This window comes from Stegodyphus dumicola, chromosome 6 (genome assembly GCF_044657685.1).
Source record: "Stegodyphus dumicola isolate Sdum_Otavi_A_Nest chromosome 6, ASM4465768v1".
Lineage (NCBI taxonomy): Eukaryota > Metazoa > Arthropoda > Arachnida > Araneae > Eresidae > Stegodyphus > Stegodyphus dumicola.
The window spans coordinates 40,038,324-40,063,064 of NC_140773.1; the positions used below are offsets into that span (position 1 = coordinate 40,038,324).

Below are 24,741 nucleotides of genomic sequence, written 5' to 3' on the forward strand. Positions count from 1 at the left end.
TTTAAACAATGAAAAATAATAACAGTGAAAAGCATACAGCAATTAAAGGTACTTCAAGATTAAAGCAGCCACCTTGGTCAATCACCCAAATCAGAAGATAAGTTGCTAAGCTTGCTAAATATAATCTCCAGATTTTTAGCCTGCAACAAATTTGACTTTCAGGCTGCTTTGATTGCAGTGTTGATTGCACTGCTTTGATTGCCTATGATATCATTGATTCAGTAATTCTTTTTTCCCTTTAACTGTTTAGCATTTTAACTTATAATCAATTAGAAAAGAAGCAGTATTTCTTGTTAAAATAATTTTCTTGTTTCTTGTTCTGTTGTTTGTTGTTAAGATTTATAATGAGTTTCATTTTTTATCATCCCTATCTCTTTTGACTGTATGATATCATTCTATCATTAACTGTTTACTTTTTAGATGTTGCAATTTTTAACTTTCATAGATTAACAGACTTGAAAATAAAAAAATTGGTGTCTACAATTTTTCATATTCATTTTTAATTCTTCCTCTAAAATGTTAACCATATTTAATTTGTTATCAACTGAAAAAGTGGTGGTTTTCTTACATGAGCACATAATTTCGTACATACAGCAAAAGTGTAAATATGGCCACAAAATGAAATTATTTGTAGGAAAGCTGGCCAAATGGAGAAACAAGAGACAAACAGGAGTTTGCCAACATTTAGATTCATGTTTAGGGGAATTTATGTGATGGTACCATGTAAGATGAGACAAAATATTTCTTTTATAACAGCAATTCCAAAAATACGATCTCTGCAATTAAGGTTCCCATGGTGTTTTTTAATACTAATCAAAACATATGCAGTGGTCATTTTAATACTGAAGTACCCAATTAAATACTCTACAAATTTAGCTTAATCATGATTTTTAACTTATCTATAAAAAGGTCTCATACTTTCTCTTTCTTTTGAAGTTCTTCCCTTTGCTTGTGTAACCTTTTTGCCTCCTCTTCTAATTTATTAAGTTCTTGTTTTAACTCATCCATGTTCAATTCATTACTTGTTTCTGCATACTTAATTTTTTCTTTCACATCAACCTGCTTATGCTCATTCCTTTAATAATAATAAGAAGAAGAAGAAGAGTACATTAAATATACACAAATGATTAACTTATTTCCAACAGATCTTTCCAAAAATCTATAGTCAGTACAACATAACACTTAAACACTTTCTGTTTAAAAAGATGACACAAAAGTATAGAAAAAGAATTTTTTTTTAATTCATCTAATACTTTAAATTAGTGGTATTCAAACTTTATAGTAATGTGATCCCATAAAAATGCAAACAAGCTTGTTAAAAAAAATCACAAGCCCCCACTCAGAATGTTGACAGTTACACACCATCAATTCATATTTTTTAGGATTTTTATCCACCTTGTGACCCTACTAAATTTGCTTGACTCCAAATGGGATTGTGACCCATAATTTGAATATCACTGCTTTGAAAGTCATTTATGTGTTATTTTTAATAACAAAGTATTATTTACAAAGCAATATGCTTGATTCTCTAATTACACAAATGATGAAATACAAAAAAATAGAAATTTATTTATTAAATTCTAAGATTTTTGGTATTAATCCGGAAATGAGGTACTTTTCTCTTCTTCCTCATCAGACACAGTTTTATTGCAGTTTATATTAATCCTTTTAGCACATATTTCCAATAGCCCACTGAACTGAAAATTTAATCAAATGAATGGCAGAAACCTTTTACGTAAGTGAAAAATGCTACATATACCTATAAAATTAAGACATTTCCAGTATTTTCTAATTATCTGTAACCCAAACTAACAATTGTGGAAAAGTATTCATAAGACAATGCAGTATGTCGTAAAAAAAGTATTTATGTGATAACCTAAATATGCAAATAGCCCACATCAGTTTACATGTGGGTCTGCACTTTTAAAATTCAACCATATTTTTTTTTAATTACTCCTTCCTTCTGTGCTGAATATATTTGTTTTTCTTATAACAGACTGTAATGGGACTGAGATGTTTTTTAGCTAATGAAAATGCTTTTAGCAGAAATATGGTTTTGCCTACCAGTCCAGAATGCAAAAATTCACATTCTATGAAGTTATACTTCGTAAACAATTCAATATTATGGAAATCCAAAGGGGAAAATTGCAAGCAAAGTGTAGGCCAGAAACTGCTTTGAAATTTGCAGGCCAGAGATTGCTTTGAGGACAGCCATATCTCATTTACAGTACCTATAGGTTTGTGGGTACAAATTGTGAAATTCTCTGTTTTTTCCCGGTGAAAACAGATTGCAGTGTTACATGGGAAGAACAACAGCATAAAAAAAGTAAAGAATCTCTTAAAAAAAGTTTTATTACCGATGTTTCTTGCTTTTTTAATTTTATCGATTGATAAAAGAATTATAAAATTATAATTATTACTTTTAAAGAATTCTTAGTGTGCTACCATATTAAAATAGCTTTAAACGTTTGCACATTAGCTTGGCAAAATTTTGGTTGGCAATGGGTTCGCCACTTTTGGGTGGAGTGTGGATTATCAAAGAGTACTCATTTTCTCATAGAAGGATAGTCCTTAATTTTTCTTGTTGTTTACAATTAAGCTTTTCTGCATCAGTTTAATACAAATTCAGAGGAACTCAAAAAAAAAAAAAACTTTGGGATGATAATGGAACAAAGTCATAAAATGAATGAAATAACTCCGTATTCCGAGAACGAAATAACTTGTACACCAATTAGGACTTAACTGGTGTATGAGTATAGAGTAATTTCCTTGAACATGGATAACTTGTGCGAAACATTAAGAGTTGTAGAAACCCAACAAAAAGAAATATATTAAAGATAACTGTTATTATTTTTGATCCAGTAGGTTCTTCCACCACTTGTATTACGTACAAAATTGATAATGCAAAACTTTTGGCAGTTGAGTTTAGAATTTGACAAGGTTCCAACTGAATGTAAGTAGTGTTGTGGTCCAAGTGGAACAGTGAAACTGAAAAGTTATTCGAAATTTCTTGCAAATATTTGCCCAGCAAATTGAATCAAAATAAAGATACTGAAATGCATTTTTCTGTGATACATCTTTAATATGAATGGTGCAGTCGCTATTTTAGATTGGTTGAGGAAGGGCAGGTAGTGTTCCTTACGGCAAAATCTAGTATTAAATCTAGTAATAAAACAAAAACTCACACTGCCAAGGTTAGCACTGTTCGCGTAATGGCAGACCGCACATTGAGTTGAACAGTGTTAAACGAATGTCGCATATTACACATGCCCAGAAACAAATTTGGCGTAATTATATGTTGGCACGATTTGAAAAGAGGATAAATATGGTATGTGGTAGATGCACCGCCATCTGATTGTAAACAAATCCGGCGTTTAAGTCTTCGTAGAGTATATGTGCAATGTAAAGTAATTACTGTGTAAAATTAGATTTTTTTTCCTGTACTGCTCCAACAACTGGAAAGTTGAACGATACTATCAAGTTTAAATTCGATTGAAGAGTGCAAAAAATGGGTAAAGGAAATCAGCGTAAATGTAGATGCTCCAGTGGATAGCACGAGCTTCAAACCAAATGCTATTGCAAGATTGCTTTCAGGTATGTATATATTTTCCCATTTCAGTAAATTTGATATGTTATATGTGCAATATGTGATATATTGTATTTTAACACATATACAGTTCATTAACATTTCCTACATTTCTATATAATGTAGCATTAAGAAAGATGTTTTAAGAAATAATTTGTTTCCTTACTGTTTTAATTTTTTCGAAAAGAAACATCATTTTCGAGAAACTTCAAGAAGAAAGTTATTAGTATGTACAGCGTAATTTTATTACAGCTAAAACTGATGCAAGGTACTTGAGTCTTTTATCTCCAAATGTGTTGAAATGTTTTGGTTGAAGTTAATATGATATAAAACAATGTAATGAACTCGTAATGTAATGAATTATGGTATAACTGTTAAGAATTGGTAAAAATAAAATATAATTAGTTCAAATTTACTTAACTCCTTATCATCAAATATCTATTGAATAGAAAAACCTGTTGAAATATTAAATGTAACATGTTCTATTTTTAAAAGGCAGATGATTGTACAGCATGTAGGAATTGATGATGATTTTTAATAATCCTAAAGTAATAGTAAAGTCAACAATAAAGTATATTTTGATGTATGTAATTTTCATCAATGATTACATAACATTGCACTTTAATGTAAAGTATGCTTGGCTTGTTTTCAAGTGTGCTATATATTATTGCAAATTAGTTCTTCATAAAATTGTATATTTCTGCAGTGAAAAAGTATGTATGCGATCATGCAAGTTGTAGGAAAACACGTACGTGTACTGCACATGTACCAGGAAGACAAGATAACAATTATGGCTGTCAATCATCATTTGCTGACTGTATCTATCAAGCTGACTACACAGACTATAGTAGCCAAAGATAAGATGTAGAAAGTGTGTTTCAGAGTTGAATATATGAATTAAAGTTAGTAGGATAATTATTCTTAACTAAATAGTAAAATTTAAATAAAATAAAAATAAAACCCCTTATTTCATTTTTTATAAATTCTCTTATTATTATGATGTGATTTCACAACCATTGACACTCTCCTATTGTTAAATAATTCATTCAGCACTGAACAACATATTATTTTATTGGTATAAAAATAATATATTTTGTGTGTATGACCAAGTTATGATCTAAGATTTTTTCAATACTTGAATCATCCTTTTAAAGATTTTTATAAAATGATTTTTTTTTAATTTCAGGCATTGGCACAGTGAATGGCAGCTGAAAAATTTTGACCCTTGTTTCTGGAAGTGAAATGTTAGATGTAAGTAATGATGTCTGAGACCCTTATCACACATGAACATGAACAACTTGTTTCGGACAATTTTTCTGCCTGGTTTACTATTGAAAGAAAGACATGCGATTTTTTCCTTCCTTTCTAAAAAAATTGCAAATTGTTCGTTTTCAATCAATCAGCTATCAGCTTGTTTGTAATGGGAAACCAGTTTCCATGTTAACCCCAAAGTGATCTATGATAATTGGCTGTTGTGACAAAGCAGAAAAATTGTTCCAAACAGTTGTTCTTCCAAAACAAACCGACGTGTGATAGCATCCTTACTGTTAATAATACTGTGAAGCACTTAATTGTATGCTTTGCTAATGAATATGTACTAGGCAATTGTGGTTATTATGAAAGAGGTGAAATTTCAAATACAATTGTTTCAGTTACAATTATTACAGATATTATTTAATTTTGTAATGATGCTAATTAAAAATATGAATTAAGAAAATGCAAAAATTAGTGTATAAGCATACTAAGTAGTTCAGAGTAAGACTTGTACTTAATTTATAGTAGGCACTCATTCACACATATGATGACTCATACACTGATATAAATTTGGTATGCTTTTATACTGTTTACATGTCTTCTATATTCAGATTTGAATCATCATCTGCCAACAAATTCAGTTAATCAGGCATTGTTGACCTTATTAGTTTCTTGCAGATGTGTGAACTTTGGAAACATTTTTAGAATTAGTGTAGTTTTTTTTTGCTTTTCAGGTTTTCTATATAATATCAACTAGAAACATTACCTCTTCATTTTAAAGGTCAAAGAGATAAAATTAAAAAAAAATTACTTAGTTAATATCATGTAAATGTTCTTTTATTACACAACTATTATTTAAGCCATCCAAATGGGTGCAATATTTTTATAATACTTTTATTTAATTTTCCAGTATATGTTATTGAAGCCATTCAAATCCCACTTGGGCATTTTCAAGCATATTAGTTGTTGAATATTATGTCTGACTGTAAACACACAGGCAAAGTATGTATAATTATTATGTAATTTAACCTATCTTTCCTTCAAATATTTCTTTAAAATTACAGGAGACAGGCATACATTTGAGCTTTGATTAACAGACTTAGTGTAGTCGCCATGACAGATAAGAAAACAGATGAATAATAGACCACCCATAATCACCAACATATAATGCAAGGATTTGAGAATAAAGATTGCTTATTAGCATAATAGTGTGCTGAATATTAGATATAAAAATTATAGAACTGAAAGATTTGTCATGTATCATCTTCACTTATTATTATATATATTGAAAATAAACAGTCTGTTTCTGCAACAGAATAAATATCGAGTGTCTTGAAATGTTTTGTATACCTGGAGCTTTACAGTTCAGTACATTATACAAGGAGCAGTATATATAATGATTATCAGGTCTGCACAGAAATTTTTAATGGAAAATTCTTGTGTATAGATTTAGTTGATATTTCGTATCTTGTGTACAGATTTAGTTGATATTTTGCAAGACACGGCAATATTTCAGACTTTTATTCTAATTACTGTGACAAATCAATCGTAGTATATTACATTATGTAGCTTATATTAATACAGTCAAAAGTCTTTAATCCGGACTCGTCGGGACTTCGGCGATTCTGGATTATCAGTTTTTCTGGATTATAGATCATCAATTTAAATCTGGTAAGATGGCATGCAGAAATTATAAAATTAAAAATATGAAACAGTAATTTATGAAATAAAGAGCAATTATGATCTAAAAGGTATCAAAACTTACAGAAAAAACCGTAATATTTATTTGTTTACTTTATTAAACATTTCTTTCAATGCACGCATGCGTAAAACATACATTACGCATAGTTGAAATTAGAAAATTGCAACCAGAAAACTATTTGATGTGTATTCATGATATTTATAATGACGATGAATTTGATTTAAATCATATCAAAGACGGAGTACATCGAGATGAAATACTACATTTAGTAAGGAATTATAAGCCGAATAAAATAAAAACATCTTCCCTGAAGATAAGTATAGTGCTGACAGGTCAACTTCCAGTTCATTGCACGCCGCAACGTCATTTAGGGATATCATTTGACTGCATTCTGTTGTTTCTCAGTTAAACTATTCTGCATTCAAAAAATTACTCAAGGATTCTCACGAATACCAGCTCAAACAGTTCCGAAGTATTTCTGCAAAATATACGTAATTACTTAAGAATTGTATCTTTTTGATAATATTTTTTTAACCTTTACAAGTTACTCCCAAAATTATTTTGTAAATCAGAAATCTTTGAGGGGATTAGTGTGTCTTGCATAGTTACCCTGGTGCCACATGATAACACTGAAATTGATAGATGTATAATTGAATGTTTAATCAAAAATGTCTAATTCCTCTTTTATGATATTTCAAGAATTGATACTACTGAAACAAGAAATATTGGTACATTAACATTTTCTTAATATTCATTGTGTATTTGTTATGATGCATGTATTAATGTCATTACAAGTTAGCATTTGGTAATGTTTGTTTCAACAATTTAGGGCTTGATGAAGTGCCACAGAGATTATCGCTTAAAGAATGCGTGCAGGCCAACCACCAACACAAGATATTAAGAGAGCAATGAAAATGAAGATTTAACTATAAGGAAAAATCTGACTAATATTATTACTCATAACACTTAATTGTTTCATATTATTGTAAATTTATGTGAGTTTTCTTGTATTCTGTTTATTTTTCAGCTTATGTTATTGTAAATTCATGTATGTTTTCATTCTTGCTCTGTCATGCATTTCATACAATAATCGTTTGTTGTGCATATTAATTATATGTGTATATATTACATCATTGAATCACTGTATTTGAATTTTAATAAACCTTTTTACCATTCAGTAGTACTTTTCCATAAAACCCTGAACATTCTAAACATCCCATATCACTAATCCTCGATTCTAAATAATACTTGAGTTTACTTAATTCATGTATTAATAACGAATTTGAAAAATAATACAATAGTGACATATTTTGAGGTAAAACAAATACTGCTCAATTGGACATTTTGAAATGTTTTTCCTTTTAATATAGGAACATTTTTTAAGGATTTAATTATTAGTATTTGAATATTGTATTAATATATGATTAATTAGTATATGAATATATTGTGTGTAATGAATAAGTAAGGCAGTGAATAAATTTTGAACAATAATTTCATATGAGGAAATATGATCTGCCTGGGTTAAAAAATTAATCTTTAAATGCTATTTATCAGATTATATGGCTGAAATCTGTAGCCCAAAAGCAGTTAAAGCAACCCATCCCCAAAACAGAAGACATTTTAAATAGTTTCTTCCAAAACTTGAAATATTTAAACATTACACGACCCTAAATTTCTAGTGAATTTAAAATACTCATTTCATTCACTTCAACTACTGGCCATTATATTAAATTTTCCTATATTATTAAAATGTTCCTCATGATTTTACAAGGTGAAGACCACAAATATTCTGCCCTCATAACTAATGATGATATAATAAGCATGAAGTAGACTTCAGTGTAAAGAATATGGAACTATATATTTTGCTCTTTGTTTATTAATTAGCTCACTTTTAAAAAATTCATATCATATAGTAAGTAGTATTCATAATTTTTCTCATTTTCTTAATATTTCATTGAAGTATTTAAATGTTAATTTAATTAGCAATACCTAATAATGTCAAATGCATATATTATTATACAGAATGGGATTCTGACCATAACACTCGGGCAAAGTGATATACATGTTAATTTTTCAACAAGTTATGCTTTTTACTCTCTACACAGTGTTTAATTTTTAATTATTATTTTTTATTATTTGTAGGACCTAGGTCCTACAAATAATAAAAAATAATAGTAATACCAGAAAGTGTGACTTTCTTATATTATCCAACAGGAGACCTATGTTTACATCTTGTATTTTGAATTTACAGTTTTCTTTTGTAGATTACAGACACCATATATTCAAAAGAAATTACCATGCTGCTGGATATATGCATGTGTTTTTCATATTTACAGCTGTCGCATGTGATGTTACGTAATCGGGTAAAAAATGAAAGAATTAAGTTTATTGACACCAAAACAAATGCATACTTCGATATAAAGGCTGCATAAAAATGAAAATGGCTAAATTAAAATAGTGAATTGAGGTTGTAGAGTTCTCATTTATTTTTATTAACCAGCTATTTTATGATAATTAGCTTTTCTTTCTTCCTTTCCATTTTCCTGCCAGAATGCTAATTTTGAGTGTATTCGAATGAGGTAGAAAGCAGTAGTATTGAAAGGAAGAGGTTTTAGATGGGAGAATCTATTTGAATATCATACTACAATATTAGGTCTGAGATAATTTGTGCAGTTTCTTTCTGTGTAGCCTTCGGACTAACTAAAATTTACTTAGTTGAATTCATTTCGTTACTTTTGATTTACGCCATAAATGCTGGCTGATTCTGTATGAACACACTGTGCACTCTGTTAATTTGTCCGAGTCTATAAAAAGGTTTTTTTTTTACACATATTCCAAACCTCTGTTGTAATTTCCAAAACATAACGAGAAGTCGCTTAAGTTTTCCAGAGTTCTCACACAGTATACATTACCAAAGTGGGTGAAACTCGTATAAGGTGTAAGAAAGACCAAAAGGAAATTTATTAAATCAAGAAAAGTAATCAGTGGAAAGGGCAATTAATCTTAATAATGAAAAATCAAATTTTACACCAAATATTCAAACTTTTGTAAATGTTTTATATTTAATTAGCGAGAGTTAAAAATAAAAATTACCTTTATATTCATAACATAGGTTACATTCTGTTAATTTCCCATAAATAAACATAACGAATACATTGACAAAATCATTGTACTAAGCTATCTTGGTAAAATAAAATCTACTATTTTCATTGTACTTCCAATTTAGGTTGTTTTCATGAAATTCTTTTATTAAACATTAACTTATACTTGATAATCAATCTTCAAGTTCGAAAATAAGTTAACTGTAATTACATTTGTTTTATGATCAAATATTTTAATTTGGCATTGGAGCATTTCTTCTTCTGTTTGACATCTCTGCTCTGTTAAGGTTATAACCAGTTAAATTGTTACTGTGTCTCTGAAAATTCAACAGCATTCTTAAACACCATTTTAAAAATATTTCTGTGTGTAGTATTTTATCAGTACAATTTTTTCTAACTAAATAAGAGCTTCATAGCTGAGCGGTCACCCCTCACTACTTCGCTACTCATAGCATTCAGGGTTCGATCCTCAGCAGAACTTTAAACCGCAAAGGACTTGTATATATCGCATCACGTGACCTGCAAAAAAATTTAATTTTACCTCCAGTGACCATATGGATAATATTACTCTCCTCACCACTTTGCTACGTTCACCACACTTGATATACTCATTTTCTCTTATGCAACAATTTCACTTTCATCCTTATAATTGCGGTAACCTCTACTACGTTCGTCCTGCTTATTAAACTCCAAGACACTTATTACTTCCACCGTCAATAGATGGTGACACGCTCGCCTTCCTCCTGTTCTTAAAGATGTTAACATGCTCCTTTTTTAAGGAAAATTTATGCGTACCAAGACTGCCCCAGTAGGGGAAATAATGTAGGAGTAAAGACCCTCGGGTCGAAGACTCGTCAAGACCGAAATTCATGGCAATTCTAAATAAATACAGAAGTTGTTATGAAAACATTTGAAAGTACATGTCTTGAAAGAGAAACAATATTCGTAATGTCTAGTCAATTATGATATATTAACAGCTATCATAACTTTGCATGTATGTTGTATGCATTATATATATATATATGCATAAAGATCCAATTTTGGCAATAAGTAGCGCTGTTACAAAATAATCACGAAGTCTAATGGAACGTACTCGTCACACATACTGGGGGGAATCAAATTTATGTACGTATTTGCTAGTCTTAAAGAATTTTTGGGGGGAATTACAAATGTACCAATTTCTTATTAATATAAAATCATTTGTTAATATTAAAGAAAAATTTATTTCTTAACTTACGAAGCCAGCTAAATCATAGACCGAAATATGTGTTTCTGCAAATATTCAGAACTTCCGGAACTACGAATACATTCACAGTTACAAAATATGTAAAATATTGTGAAATATATTTCTTTTAAATGCTTGGAATATTCGTAAAAATATCTAAATTCAAAGAAATGGTAAAATACATTTCACTTGCAGATTCTTTGTTATTTATTTGATTATATCACCATTAATAACAACCATTAATAACAATGTTCACCCCCCAGAATAAAAAATATATTGTTTATGTACTGAAGACTTGGTTTGTTTCCTTGACAAGTCAATTAATCTATCATCAATGACAATAGCTACCTTTTAAATACTTTTAATTTTGGTACTTAAAATGTTTGCATTTCAAAATTATATTTCTATGGAGCTTTTAAATAATTTTTAATGCAACAGAAATCTAAATAACATATTTCCCACAGCAGTGGAATTTTAAATAACTTCAAATGCTGACTAAAATTCATTCCAATAATTCATCGCTTTAAATTTCTGTTCCTTGCAGATGATACAGGAAAAACATTTTTTAATAATATATTTCTAATTCTACCAGGATATATTGACAAATAACCCAATGAAAAAATTGATACAGGCATAGATAGAGGAGATGTAAATAATTATTACGAAATAATGTGAAGCAGTGTTTGCATTCAAAATGTAATATGTTATACTTATGAAATTCTGCACTTTACTTTGGAACTGTACGAATTTTCGCTCAAAAGACTGAAATTTAGGATATATTAGTTGAAAATTTATTCATTACACTTTTAAGGAATAAAAACAATTCAGAATTCACCATACGTTCCATTCATAAATACGTAAAGAAACATGGACATACGTAAAAAATATAGCAAGTGTTTGCAAATAACATTGAAGAAATTTTACAATTAAAAAATGCTGTTTATTTAATTCTTTAAAATAAGAAATAAAAGCGCGAATATACGTTAACAAACTAAACTTTACATTACTGAGAATTATAACATGTAAACAAATTACAGCTAAATAACGAATTATTAAGCACAATATATGGTAGCAATTATTAAATGCACTGTTAAACAAATTAAAATGAAACATATATTAGAAAATTAAGCAAGTGCAATCGGTATGAACGTTAAAATAACTAATAAACAAAGTTCCACAACATTGCAGTTATACATATCATTCGCCCACATTCGACAGCCATGGAGATCACGAATAAGCTAGCGTAGGGTTGTTTTTAGTCGCCAATATTTCTTCCTGCGCCAAAGGTACACCATCAAGCATGCGCAGTAAGCGAAATTTGCTTAACACTGTTCAACTCAATGTGCGGCCTGCCATTACGTGCACTGTTCAGAGCATTAACATCAGCAAGACTTCCTGAAAATTTAAAAGAACTATTTTCAATTCAAGAAGAAAATACCTATCTGTGGACCGACAGTATGACAGCGGTTTACTGAATTCATCCATCGCAAATGCCCTCGTCGCAACTTGGATTTCGAGATTTGGAATCCCAGAGAAGATAATATCTGACCAAGGTTGACGATGACAGCCAACTCTTCTGATCCTTGAGCAAATACCTAGGCTTCAAGGCTAACAGCACCACAGCTTACCATCCATAATCTAATGGTTTAATCGAACGACAGCATCAAACTTTGAAAAACAGCCTAAAATACCACCTGTAAACGGCAAATTCTTCGACTGATGTCATACCTTTGATTCTTTTTGGCATTTGATCCACCATTAAAGATAATTTGCATTGTTTAGTAAAAATGTATTTACGGGTGCCCCTTGGTGAGAACTGCCAATTTTTGCCAGTACATACACACTGAGTTTGCGCAAGTCTATGACTTGCAAAAAACGCCACTGCACAAATCACAAGCCAAAGAATTGCACAAACTCTGTATCCACATACACATTAAGCCATTTTCACTTCAAAATAAATAAGTAAATCAGAGAATAGCACAAACTAGCCATTGTGCACTCCCTTTGTCCATGTACACATTGATCTATATTCACTTAAAAAGTCAAAGGAGCAGCCAACAAAAAGTATAAAATATCAATAAACTACATTTTAAATCAAACAATGAAATAACATAAAAAGGGAAATTCATTTTAGCACTACACAAAGAAAATATCCACTTACCTTATTTAGAAATTTCCGTATCTTCAGTCAAATAAAATTACTGAACCATATCCAAAAACTTCCTAAAATTATCTGAACTAGAATCTGTATACTGGTATCACCACATAAATTCACAAAAATAAGAGTAAAAAATGTCCTCCGACATTCAACCATACACGTTTCCTTTTCATAAACAGGACACTTATACAGTCAACAGTCTTTAATCCGGACTTGTCGGGACTTCGACGATTCCGGATTATAGATCATCAGTTTAAATCTGGTAAGATGGCATGCAAAAATTATAAAATTAAAAATATGAAACCGTAATTTATGAAATAAAGAGCAATTATGATCTAAAGGGTATCAACATTTACAAACAAAAAAAAAAGCTTTATATATATATTTGTTTACATTATTAAACATTTCTTTCAACGCGTGCAAGCATAAAGCATACATTACGCATAGTCAAAATTAGAAAATTGCAACCAGAAAAATATTTGATGCGTATTTGTGATATTTATAATGAGGAGGAATTTGATTTAAATCATATCAAAGATGGAGTAGATCGAGATGAAATACTACATTTAGTAAGGAATTATAAGCCGAATAAAATAAAAACATCTGCCCTGAAGATAAGGATTGTGCTGACAGATCAACTTCCAGTTCATTGCGTGCCGCGTCCCCCCCCCTGCAGAGCAGCGTGAAATTGATAAACATATTTCAGAATGATTAGAGAATCAAAGGATATGCCTTTATCCATTTTTTGCAGCAATTCCACTTTTTGTTTGATGGACATCGAAACATGCTTTCGCTTTGGTGATCCTTTGGTAGCTCCAGAATCAGAAATTCTTTTAGACATAATCGAAAGTTCAAGCTTACTTTTATAAAATTGCTCTAACAGTCTGCAAAAAATAATAAGCCTGATCCAATTAGAAGATTAAGGAACTACGTAATCTGCAACATTAACTGAAATAGATAATTAGATCATTTTCGCTTAGCTTATACCCTCCCGTTAAATATTAAACACGCATGCATAAACGTATTATGCACATACGCAAATTTGTTATGCGCATGCGTTAATACATTATGTGTTGCAGCATGCGCAGAAAGTTTGTAGCTTTGAGGTCCAGATTAAAGACTTTTGACTGTATATAAACTTCAAACCAGTAAGCAAATTTTCATTTACAAACCAGTCAATTAATGTTTTTTCCTCTTTCATTCCAAATCGAGCAGAAACTTAATTAATCTTACCACATTCAGCCATTTTACCATGTAAACCACAAAATAACAACGTACTTCTTATCCAAAATCCGACACACAAACAAGCCTTTTCAAACCTTTTTCTCCCTCACTCAAATTCACTGCAATCATGCAACCAATTACGTCATAACAGTGTTTCATAGCATTCAGCTACTCAGGTTACCATAAATGACTTATAATGCAACGATAATGCAAGGGGCACTCTTAAATCTACTCTAACCCATTCTTGTGTATAGTACACCAATCTGTTTCCCTTGAGAATTTTTCAGTTATGCCTCCACTGTCATGCATTCAGATTTTATACAAAAATTGCAAAATCATATCTAAAACATAAAACCAACATCAACAACCAGACATGCAAAAAAAAAAAAAAAAAAAAAAAAAAAATTGTGTATGAGGACTTAGCAAATTGTTTACACATATTCATCTATAATAACATAATTTCATCTTCTCTTCAACCTTAGGCCATATTTAGTTAAACAACGTTTTGAGAAAATTTTCAATGTGGAAGTTCCAGGTAAAATTAAGAGGATATCGAGAGATATACTGAAAGCATGTTTCAGGCTCAAAGATGAAATAATAACAAATCTCCAGACACATGTAGCTGGTAACTCCAAAATCCTCACCCCCACTTCCTAGAGACTCTTCCAAAGATATTCATCCTAGAAACACAAAAGCTGGCCTGCATATCTGAAAGATTACATGGTTTAACGCTATCACTGGGAAGGGCGTGTGTGGCGACATCATTTGCATTAACAGAGCGCTACCTGTGAAACTCCCTTGTGTGCGATTTTCTTTTTGCCAGAGTGGCAACATTAAGCCTTCAAGAAGAAAAAAAAAACAATGACTGATTTTCTGTCTGTGTAATTTGATATCCAAAAAATGTAAATAAATATTAATTTTATTGCAGTCGGAACAGTGTTTAACATTTTCCTATGTTCCAAACTTTGGCCCTTTAGTAACTGTGGGAAGTTAGCATTTTTCAATCATGAAAATTCTAAATTGATGACCTAAAATCCAGAATTGCCCAAGTCCTGACGTCTGGATCTTGAACTTTGCATTATGCTGATAAAATATTAAGTACGAGAGATATGCTATACTTATGCTGTTATATTTACTAGAGTATTATAATTTCTATTATTTCAAAGCATTTGAATGATCTGAACAGATATACTAAATTAGATAGCTGTATTAATTACCCAGAAGACATTGCAACATCATGGTGGAAGGCTTTAAAACAAATCTCTTGTGCAAAAGCATCATGATCTTTGGAAACAATTTGTGATTCTGCTAGACGGAGATATTCTGAGTTGCAATATAATCAAGTTATGGATTGAATCATTCTGGCATATAGCTTCTGCATAAGAACAGAAATTATTAGGATGACCAGAAACAGTGCTACCAACACAGAACATAAACAGTTTCATGCAGAAGCCAATAATTAATCAACCAATAGGTAAGACACCAACAGCAATTATAAATTCCAAAATATATTTAATTAAATGTAATATTTCAAGAAATAATTAAAATGCAAAGTAAACAAAACTATTTGGCTCAATAACAGCCAAATACTTTTGCATAAGCACATTTTTTATGAACTTATTTTTTTAAAGAATGCTTATGTGAAGAATTTTTTAATATTAATAAAATACAGACCGAAATGAACTTTTACTTTAAAATTTATAAACCACATATATAAAGTTATCACTAAATACAGCAGCCACATACATTCACTACAAAGCATATTTTAAGAGTTTTCACGTTAATATACGTATTAATACATATATCAACTTCCCATTTGCAGCACTATATTAAAACAAAACACTGCTTACTCTGCAGTTAATCTTTCACATTCATCTTTGTCATGCTGAAATTCAGCCATGCGCTCAACTCTTGCTTGATGACGCCAACGAAATAAGCTGGGGGTATCAATATTAGGATGAGTATCATCCTCATCATCTGAAATCTGTAAAACAAGATCAAATCAAATAAAAATAATACTTCTAAAATACATATTTTATTACTAAAGTAATATTTATTCTTGTTCATTCATAGTAATAAGTCACGGAAGTGATTATCGAGAACATCTCATTCCCCTCAATATCCGTCATTTCTGATGTATTATGTATAGCATTCAGTTTATTTGAAAGCACCACAAGCAGTTTGGCTTATACAGCACTACTTTTCAACATTTTACAGTCACATGTAGCAGGTGTTACTGTTTCGTTGATGACTTATTCATAGTCTACAGTTTCCGAGGAACACTGCAGGCATTTGAAAGCCTTATTTTTAAAATTTCAGGAATACGGATTTTGGGCTGATCTTTATAATATGGTAACTGGAAGTTTGGCGACATTTTGGAGGCGATAAAGGTTACTACCTGGGACTTTGATAATAATGTGAGCAGTACTCAGTTCCGATTACGCATTATTTTGTGTGAGGGAACTGAGAGATCATGGGATATGTCATGTGATATTAATGGACGAATTATGGTTCTTTAATCGGAAAAGGGGGGAATTTGGAAAAATATCTGTGGCTGTATATTATTTTGTATTAAGCTTCCTTGTGTGTTGTGTGAAGTAGGGTTGAATAATTTTGGGATTGTATGGCGCTGTCTAAAGTGAATTCTAGATTTTTAATGCGTTTGTGTGATAATTCAAAAGAATTGTTTGAATGGTGCATGAGTGTAGGTTCATAATAAAAGTGTATCCACCATGTAAGCAAGATTCTGAAGAAGATTAGGTAAGTTAGTATTTTTAATTATTTGAGGATATTATTTTTATGCATTGTTCTAAATGTAAGGTGGAAGTAAAGTAATTTGGTATTATTGGGAAAATTGTTATTAGCAATGATTTAGTTTAAAGTAATTAGGATTGTAAGCTAATTTTTATTAATTTAATGTATGTGCTTATTTATATTTTAAGTAGTATTTTTGAATTTAATTATATTTTAATTAAATGATAGTTATTTGGTGAATTTTATGTTTGTAGGAATTTGGTATACGTTTTAGTTGAAGTAAACGTGCATGGAAATAATTTAAATATTTGACACTAAGTATTTGTAATGTTTGCGGTATGAATTTGTTGGTGACGTTTATAATATAATAGATAATTTAGAGGTAAAAGTTTTTGGATATTTTATTTATTTTATATGTGGAAATGTTCATATTTGGAAAGGGTATATACTTTTTCGTTATTAGGTAATTTCATATATGTTCTTTTTAACGGGTTTAAAGATTCAGAACATTGTCATGCATTTTCGTGAAATTTTTCTAATTTATGAGAAAAAAGCAGTGTACTTGGATATAGTGAAGAGTGTGCGCAATGCCATTTTTGTGCAATTCTGGGATGTTCTTTTAAGTAAAAATAAGTCGACGTGTACGTGGTTTAGTGATATTTTAATTAAATGATAGTTATTTTGTGAATTTTATGTTTGTAGGAATTTGGTATACGTTTTAGTTGAAGTAAACGTGTATGGAAATAATTTAAATATTTGACACTAAGTATTTGTAATGCTTGCAGTATGAATTCGTTGGTGACGTTTATAATATAATAGATGATTTAGAGGTAAAAGTTTTTGGATATTTTATTTATTTTATATGTGGAAATGTTCATATTTGGAAAGGGTATATACTTTTTCGCGATCAGGTAATTTCATATATGTTCTTTTTACCGGGTTTAAAGATTCAGAAAATTGTAATGTATTTTCGTGAAATTTTCTAATTTATGAGAAAAAAGCAGTGTACATGAATATAGTGAAGAGTGTGCGCAATGCCATTTTTGTGTAATTCTGGGATGTTTTTTTAAGTAAAAATAAGTCGACGTGTACATGGTTTATGTGTATGTGTTATTTTGAAAAACGCGTAAGGAGTATGGTATTGTGCACTTTTTCCCAATTTTGCAGTGAATATTTGTCATGATTAAGCAGTTTTGTTAGATAAAATTTCTAGCATAAGTGTAACTCGGCTAGTAGATTGTTGGAAGAAGTGTTCAGTAGATAAAAAGAAAAGAAACATGTCTTTACTTCGTGAAGACAAAATGGCGGCGGGGAGAAAAAAAATAGAGGGTTGCTGTAGGAGAGTTGGTTGCCAAATTTTTGCCAAAAAATCGCCAAGTTACCATAATCTAAAGATCAGCCATGTTTTGCTTAGATGTTTCATAATGTTTGGTCAAACACGTATTGATTTCTTAGATTTTTCATTTCACCGAAAATGGAATTGAACCTCATTTTGGCAAAGTAAAATGTATTTTAGATTTTCCTCAACCAACCACCTTTTATTCAGCTTTGCTGATTTTTAGGCATATTTAATTTTTACATGTTTCATACCTAAAGTAGCACATATTCTTTCTACTTAAATAAAACTGTTTGAAGAACAGTTCAATAAAAAGAATTCTCTTGCTCGTGTTTGAAATTCGTCCTCATTAAATTGGAAAGAAAATGCAACAGAAGCTTTCACTGCAGCCAAAAATGCTACTGCTGAGGTCACCCTTTTGATACACCTTATTCCCAAAGCCCAGTTAAGCATCTAGATAGATGGTTCAGATATTTCAATCAGCGATACTCTTATGTAGTTGTCTTAAGAAACATGGTAACCTACAGCTTTTTTTGCTAAATAAATTCAATAAAAGTCAACAGAAATGTTCTGCATATAATAGAGAATTATTTTCAATTTGTTCTGTAATTAAGAAATTCCAGTAATATTAAAAAGCAGTAATTTTAAAATTTATATGGCCAGAAAAACTTAATAAATGCTTTTAAACAGATGTTTGTCCCCACAAAATTTTCAAATTTTCTTTGTAATACAGAGTAAGTCAAAATGAATATAGTGGTTACAAACAGCTATAACTATTTATCGGAAAAGAATTTATCGATAAGAGTAACACAAAATGTAGACGAAACTACAAAATTTCTGTATGTAACGTGCAGTGAAGCGGAAGCCTACGTATGTGAATTGAAACTTTGTAATGACAAGAAACATGTTCATTGCGACTGTCTCATTAGTAAAAATGGCAAGTCCCATACAGAAAGCATTCTGCATGTTAGAATTTGAAAAATTCTGTTACAACAGTGCAGAGAAGATTTCATCCACGTTACAAACAAGAACCTCTAAATGCGAACAACATACGCAGATGGCATCGGATGCTTAAAGAAACAGGATGTCTGTGGAAAGGGAAAAGTACCGGAAGGCCACACGTTTCAGCAGATAATTCACTGTACATATGAATGAAACCCACCAAAATCGATGTACAAAGGCAGTAGGGAGTTACATATGCCCCAAAAAATGGTATGGCATGTTCTCAGAAAGAGGCTGCAAATGAAACCGTACATCATACAACTTGAGCAGCAATTGAAACAGGAAGATGACGGCAAACGTATATTATGCTATGTTTATGCCGGAAAGCATGGAGGATTAAACTATGGCTGAACGTCTCATTTTTAGCAAAGAATCAGTCTTCCACATAAGTGGGAAGGTTAACTGGTACAGCAGTCGAATATGGGGTACGGGGAAGCCTTCCACTGTAATTGAACATGAACGTGACATAGCGAAAGTTAATGTCTACTGCGTGATCTCATCACATAAACTGTAGGGTCCTTTTTTCTTCAGTGAGCGAAGTGTGACATCAAATGTTTAAATGCCACAGCTAGACTCTCATTCCACAGATTACATCTTTCAGCAAGATGAAGATCCCCACACCTGTGTATGGAGGTTCGCACATTTTTAAATCAACATCTTCCAAAGCGTTAGATCAGTCAAAGTGGAGCTGCCGACAATGTCTTCTACTCTTGGCCACCGAGATCTCCGGACTTGACACCCTGCAATTTTTTTCTATGGGGTTATGTGGAAGATAGGGTGTTTGTGCCTCCAATGCCCAAAACAATTCAAAAACTCAAGCATTTGTAATGTGCTTGCGCTGGTAACTGAACAAATGCTTCAGAATGTATGATATGAAATGAACTACTGCCTAGATGTTGTCCGTGTGACCAACAGAAGTCACATAGAACATCTATGATGTATGTATAAAAATTTTTGAAGTTTCCTCTACATTATGTGTTAAAGATAAATTTGTTTTCGATAAATAGTTATAGCCATTTGTAATCGCTATATTCATTTTGACTTATTTGGTACATTTACTATTCCTTTATTTCTACAGGGTGTCTCAGCACGACGTTTCAGAACTTCTAGAAGGGATAGAGTGCAACCTAGCAACTCAGAATCATACAAAGTAGATTTCTTTAAATTGAAGAAGTAAATGAAAAGTTCCCATACTAAAAGACGCAAAGCTGTGGTAGTCATATAACTGTTTGTACTAAATGTTATGTGTCTTTGTATTGCAAATACTTGAAAGATTTCCATGTATCTCAAAAGTAAAGAGTTTTGACTGGCATTGCATTTCTGTAACATTTTGTATCTTCAATAAAAATTCTTGAATGTGTACAGGTTCATAATAGATTGAACACACACGTCATATTGACATATTTTACCCGTTCAAATATTCAAGAGGATAATTATAACTCTATTTTGGCCGATCATAGAAAAGATAGAAACGGATAACAGAATAGATGGAAATAGACGATAAAAATGGATCTTTATGAGGATCTTGCGCAGTTGTCATATTGTGTTTTAACTGATTGCTTACAAATACATTTAGGTAACATAACTTTAAGAATATAACATTTATGTATAGAAATATTTCTTTATGTGAATTTTAGAATGAATATTACAAAAAATATTTTTCAGAAAGACAATTTAAAGTGGAAATTATTGTGCGATATTCATTTTAAAACAATACTTTCCTCCTTAAAGTTGGTATTTTCTCCGTCCTTTCTGCAAGCCTTCGTGGTGTAATGTAGCACATTCGGTGTATATTTGAGAGGTCCAAGGTTCGATTATTGGCTAGGGCTTTGCTAATTTTTTATGCGTCTCCTCCACAAATAACCTAATGTTCTACAGTGGCATCCAAACTAAAAAAAAAAAAAAAAAAAATGGGATGGATGATGATTCTTTACCACCAGGATTTGGCAATTGGGTCTTCTAATTTCCAGTCGGCCTTTAAAAGGTGGAATATATAAGACATTTACTAACTTCTCACTGCATTCTTCATGGTGTAATGGTAGTACTCTCAGCGCATATTGGAGAGGTCCAGGTTCGAATCCCGGCGAGGGCACTGCTCATTCTTCATGTCCTTAGCATAAAAAAAAACCTAATCACTCTACAAATCAGTCTTTCTGGAAACAATATTTGGTTTCTTATATAATATTTTACAAAAGGGATTTATAGAAAATTTAATCACTTATTCTTTAAATTTTGCTTTAAAAAAAGTGTATTTAATGTGTTTCTCTTCAAGGTATGCTAGTTAGATTACTTCTTATCTTTCTTGTAAAATATTTACAAACAAGATGAAATGCCCCTTTGCCACTGCCGATTGCAATAAAAAAGGGAGGTGCACAATTAGATGTTACACCAATCCCATACAGAAACTTTCAACATTCTACGGTTAATTGTTTTTGAGTTATGTGATATACATGCATATATACGCACATATACGTCGCGCAAAACTAGTCATAAGTCCCAAATATAAAATTTCAACATTTTATGGAAGTTATGCGACATACATACGTGTAAACATCATGATGGAACTAATCAAAATGGAAATTTCCTTTGGAATATGAAAATCAAAATTTTTCACGATTACAATACATTATTTATTTCTCACAAGTCAAAACGATGTCATAAATAACTAACTACTAATAAATTTATGATGCAATCAAAAGAATTATTTTAATCTAATACTTTAAACTGGAATAAATTTAAAGTATTTGGAAATTTAATATAAACATAATATTAAAATAAGTTGTGAATAATTTGTATTCGAAAAATTGGAACACGAGAGAAAAAATTCTCACAAATTCCCTTTGTGTATGTAGGTACATACAAGGGTTGCTATTTATATTTCAAGCCTAATAATGAAAAAACGGTACAACTCTGATATACGCCCTAATTTCACCAAATGTGGCGATATGTGTTCTGCGCTGGTTTTTGGCTCTATAGCGTGTTCTATGGCAACCCTGTTGACGTTGAACAATCTTTAGCTGGAGCTCGTTGATTTGCGTCTGTGTCTGAGAAGATGGGAGGGAAAGATAAAGAAGTTGTTGAATTGAAGTTCGGCAAAAGGAAATATCATTGTGGACATCCTGTTGAGGGGTAGTGGATATTTGGAGGCGTGGAAGGAGAGTCTGGGAGATTATTTTTAATGCCTGTGCATGATAGAAGTAGGGATTTGTGATTTTATTTATTTGTGAACCATAGTATGAATTTTCTGGAGTGTGTCTGGCTGTAATGTAAATACGATAGTGATTACGTGGCGGCATGTTAAAGGCGGTATGAAATTGGCATTTTTGCTGCTCGAAAAAGCATTAATTCATAGTAAGTGCATTTTATTTTATTCTTGTTCTTATTTTGTAGAATGTTATGTTCATTGGTTATTTAGTATGAATTTCTGTCGTTGTTGTTTTTGAAACAAAACGCTGTGTACATGGTATTATTTGAAATTTATTGTTATTATGTTATTTTACTAAAGCGAGGTGTGCGTAGATCGTAGATTCGTTCCTTGCCTAAATTGTGCAATTCGTAGATGTTTTTTTAAGTTTAAGCAGGATGCTGTGTACACAGTATTCTTTGAAATTTATTGTTATGTTAATTTATTAAAGAAAGGTGTGCATAGTTCGTAGATTCGTTCCTTGCCTAAACTGTGCAATTCGTAGATGTTTTTTTAAGTTTAAACAGGATGCTGTGTACATGGTATTCTTTGAAATTTATTGTTGTTATGCTAATTTATTAAAGCAAGGTGTGCGTAGTTTGTAAATTCGTTTGTTGCCTACATTGTGCCATTCGTAGACTTTTTTTAAGTTAAAACATGTGGCTGTGTGCATGGATCCTTGACAAATATTTTTGGTTAGAAACTTAACGTTTTTACTATCTAAATTTTTTGTTTTTGTTTCGGATTTTTAGCTTAAATCGTGTGTTCAAAACGTAGTTTTTGCATGTGCGAAAACCGCATTTTTGGAGACATTTTAGGCTTAAAGTTTGAAATATAAACAAAAAATTTAGATAGTAATATAGCAGCATGAAGTTTCTCGCCAAAAATGTTTGGCGAGAAATTTGGCGACTTGAGGGCGCATATCAGAGTAGTTCCGAAAAAACAAATGTTTATGATCGAAACTGGTATTGTTTTACAAAATATTCTCTATGAACATCAATACACTTTTGCATGCATTTGAATCAATTTTTTATGTACTTTTTTCACTCTGATTGAGGTAACTCCAAAACATGCATTTTGAATGCATCAACCACTTCTTCGGGTGTCGCAAATTACCGCAACACGTAATTTATTTTTTATGTGCGGGAATAAAAAAAAGTTATTGGATACCAAATCAGGGCTGTACAGTGGATGACCCATCAAAAATTCCTTTGTTTCAGCTGATGTGCGAGAGCTAGCATTGTTATGATGTAGAATGATTCACCTCTTCTGCTTTTTTTGAATTTCTCCAATGACCTTTGGCAAAGAAATAGTCATGTACCATTTGGAATTGATATCCTGCATTTCCGCAAATATATTTTGACAAAGAAATAGTCGTGTACCCTGCTTCCTGGAATTGACATCCTGCATCATTGCATCCAGTGCCATTGTCACCATGTGGCCGGTAATGCCGAAGAAACAGTCAACGATTTACTTCTTCTGCAAACAACTTTGGAACTACTCTTATATGCACCCTCAGGTTGCCAAATTTCTCGTCGTACATTTTTCGTGAGAAACTCTATGCTGCCTAAATATATATTACTACTTAAATTTTTTGTCTACATTTCGAAATTTAAGATTAAAATGTCTCCAAAAACGCGGTTTTCGCACATGCAGAAACCACGTTTTGAAGACACAATTTAAGCTAAAAATCCAAAACAACAACGCACAAAAAAAAAAAAAAATTAGATAGCAAAAACGTAAAGTTTCTAACCAAAAATATTTGACAAGAATCCATGCACACAGCAATATGTTTTAACTTTAAAAAAAAAAAAATCTATGAATTGCGCATTCTAAGCAGCGAAGGAATCTACAAACTACGCACACTTCGCTTTAATAAATTAACATAATAACAATAAATATCAAAGAATACCATGTACACAGCGCTCTGTTTCAACTTCAGAGTTTAAAAAACATCTACAAATTGCACAATCTAGGCAGCAAAAGAATCTACGAACTATACACACCTCGCTTTAATAAATTAATATAACAACAATAAATTTCAAAGAATACCATGCACATAGCGTTCTGTTTCAACTTTAAAAAATATCTACGAATTGCACAATCCAGGCACTGTGGACTAATCAACAAAATAAACTAAAATAAATTTCAAACAATTAAAAAAAAACTATAACGACAGAAATTCATACTAAAAAAAATGAACATAACATTCTAC

At 31.2% G+C, this 24,741-nt stretch overlaps 1 protein-coding gene across 2 annotated transcripts in view; it reads right to left on the bottom strand.

Moving 5' to 3' along the window:
- The window catches only part of Cdc37 (cell division cycle protein 37), an 83,480-nt gene that overhangs the window by 57,326 nt on the left and 1,413 nt on the right, over positions 1-24,741 (bottom strand). For both annotated transcript variants that reach the window (XM_085818248.1, XM_085818250.1), the window contains exons 2-3: positions 16,101-16,234; positions 919-1,075 (exon numbers count right to left, since the gene is read on the bottom strand). In XM_085818248.1, coding sequence (XP_085674374.1) covers positions 919-1,075; positions 16,101-16,234 — 291 coding nt within the window. The remainder of the gene's footprint in view (positions 1-918; positions 1,076-16,100; positions 16,235-24,741) is intronic.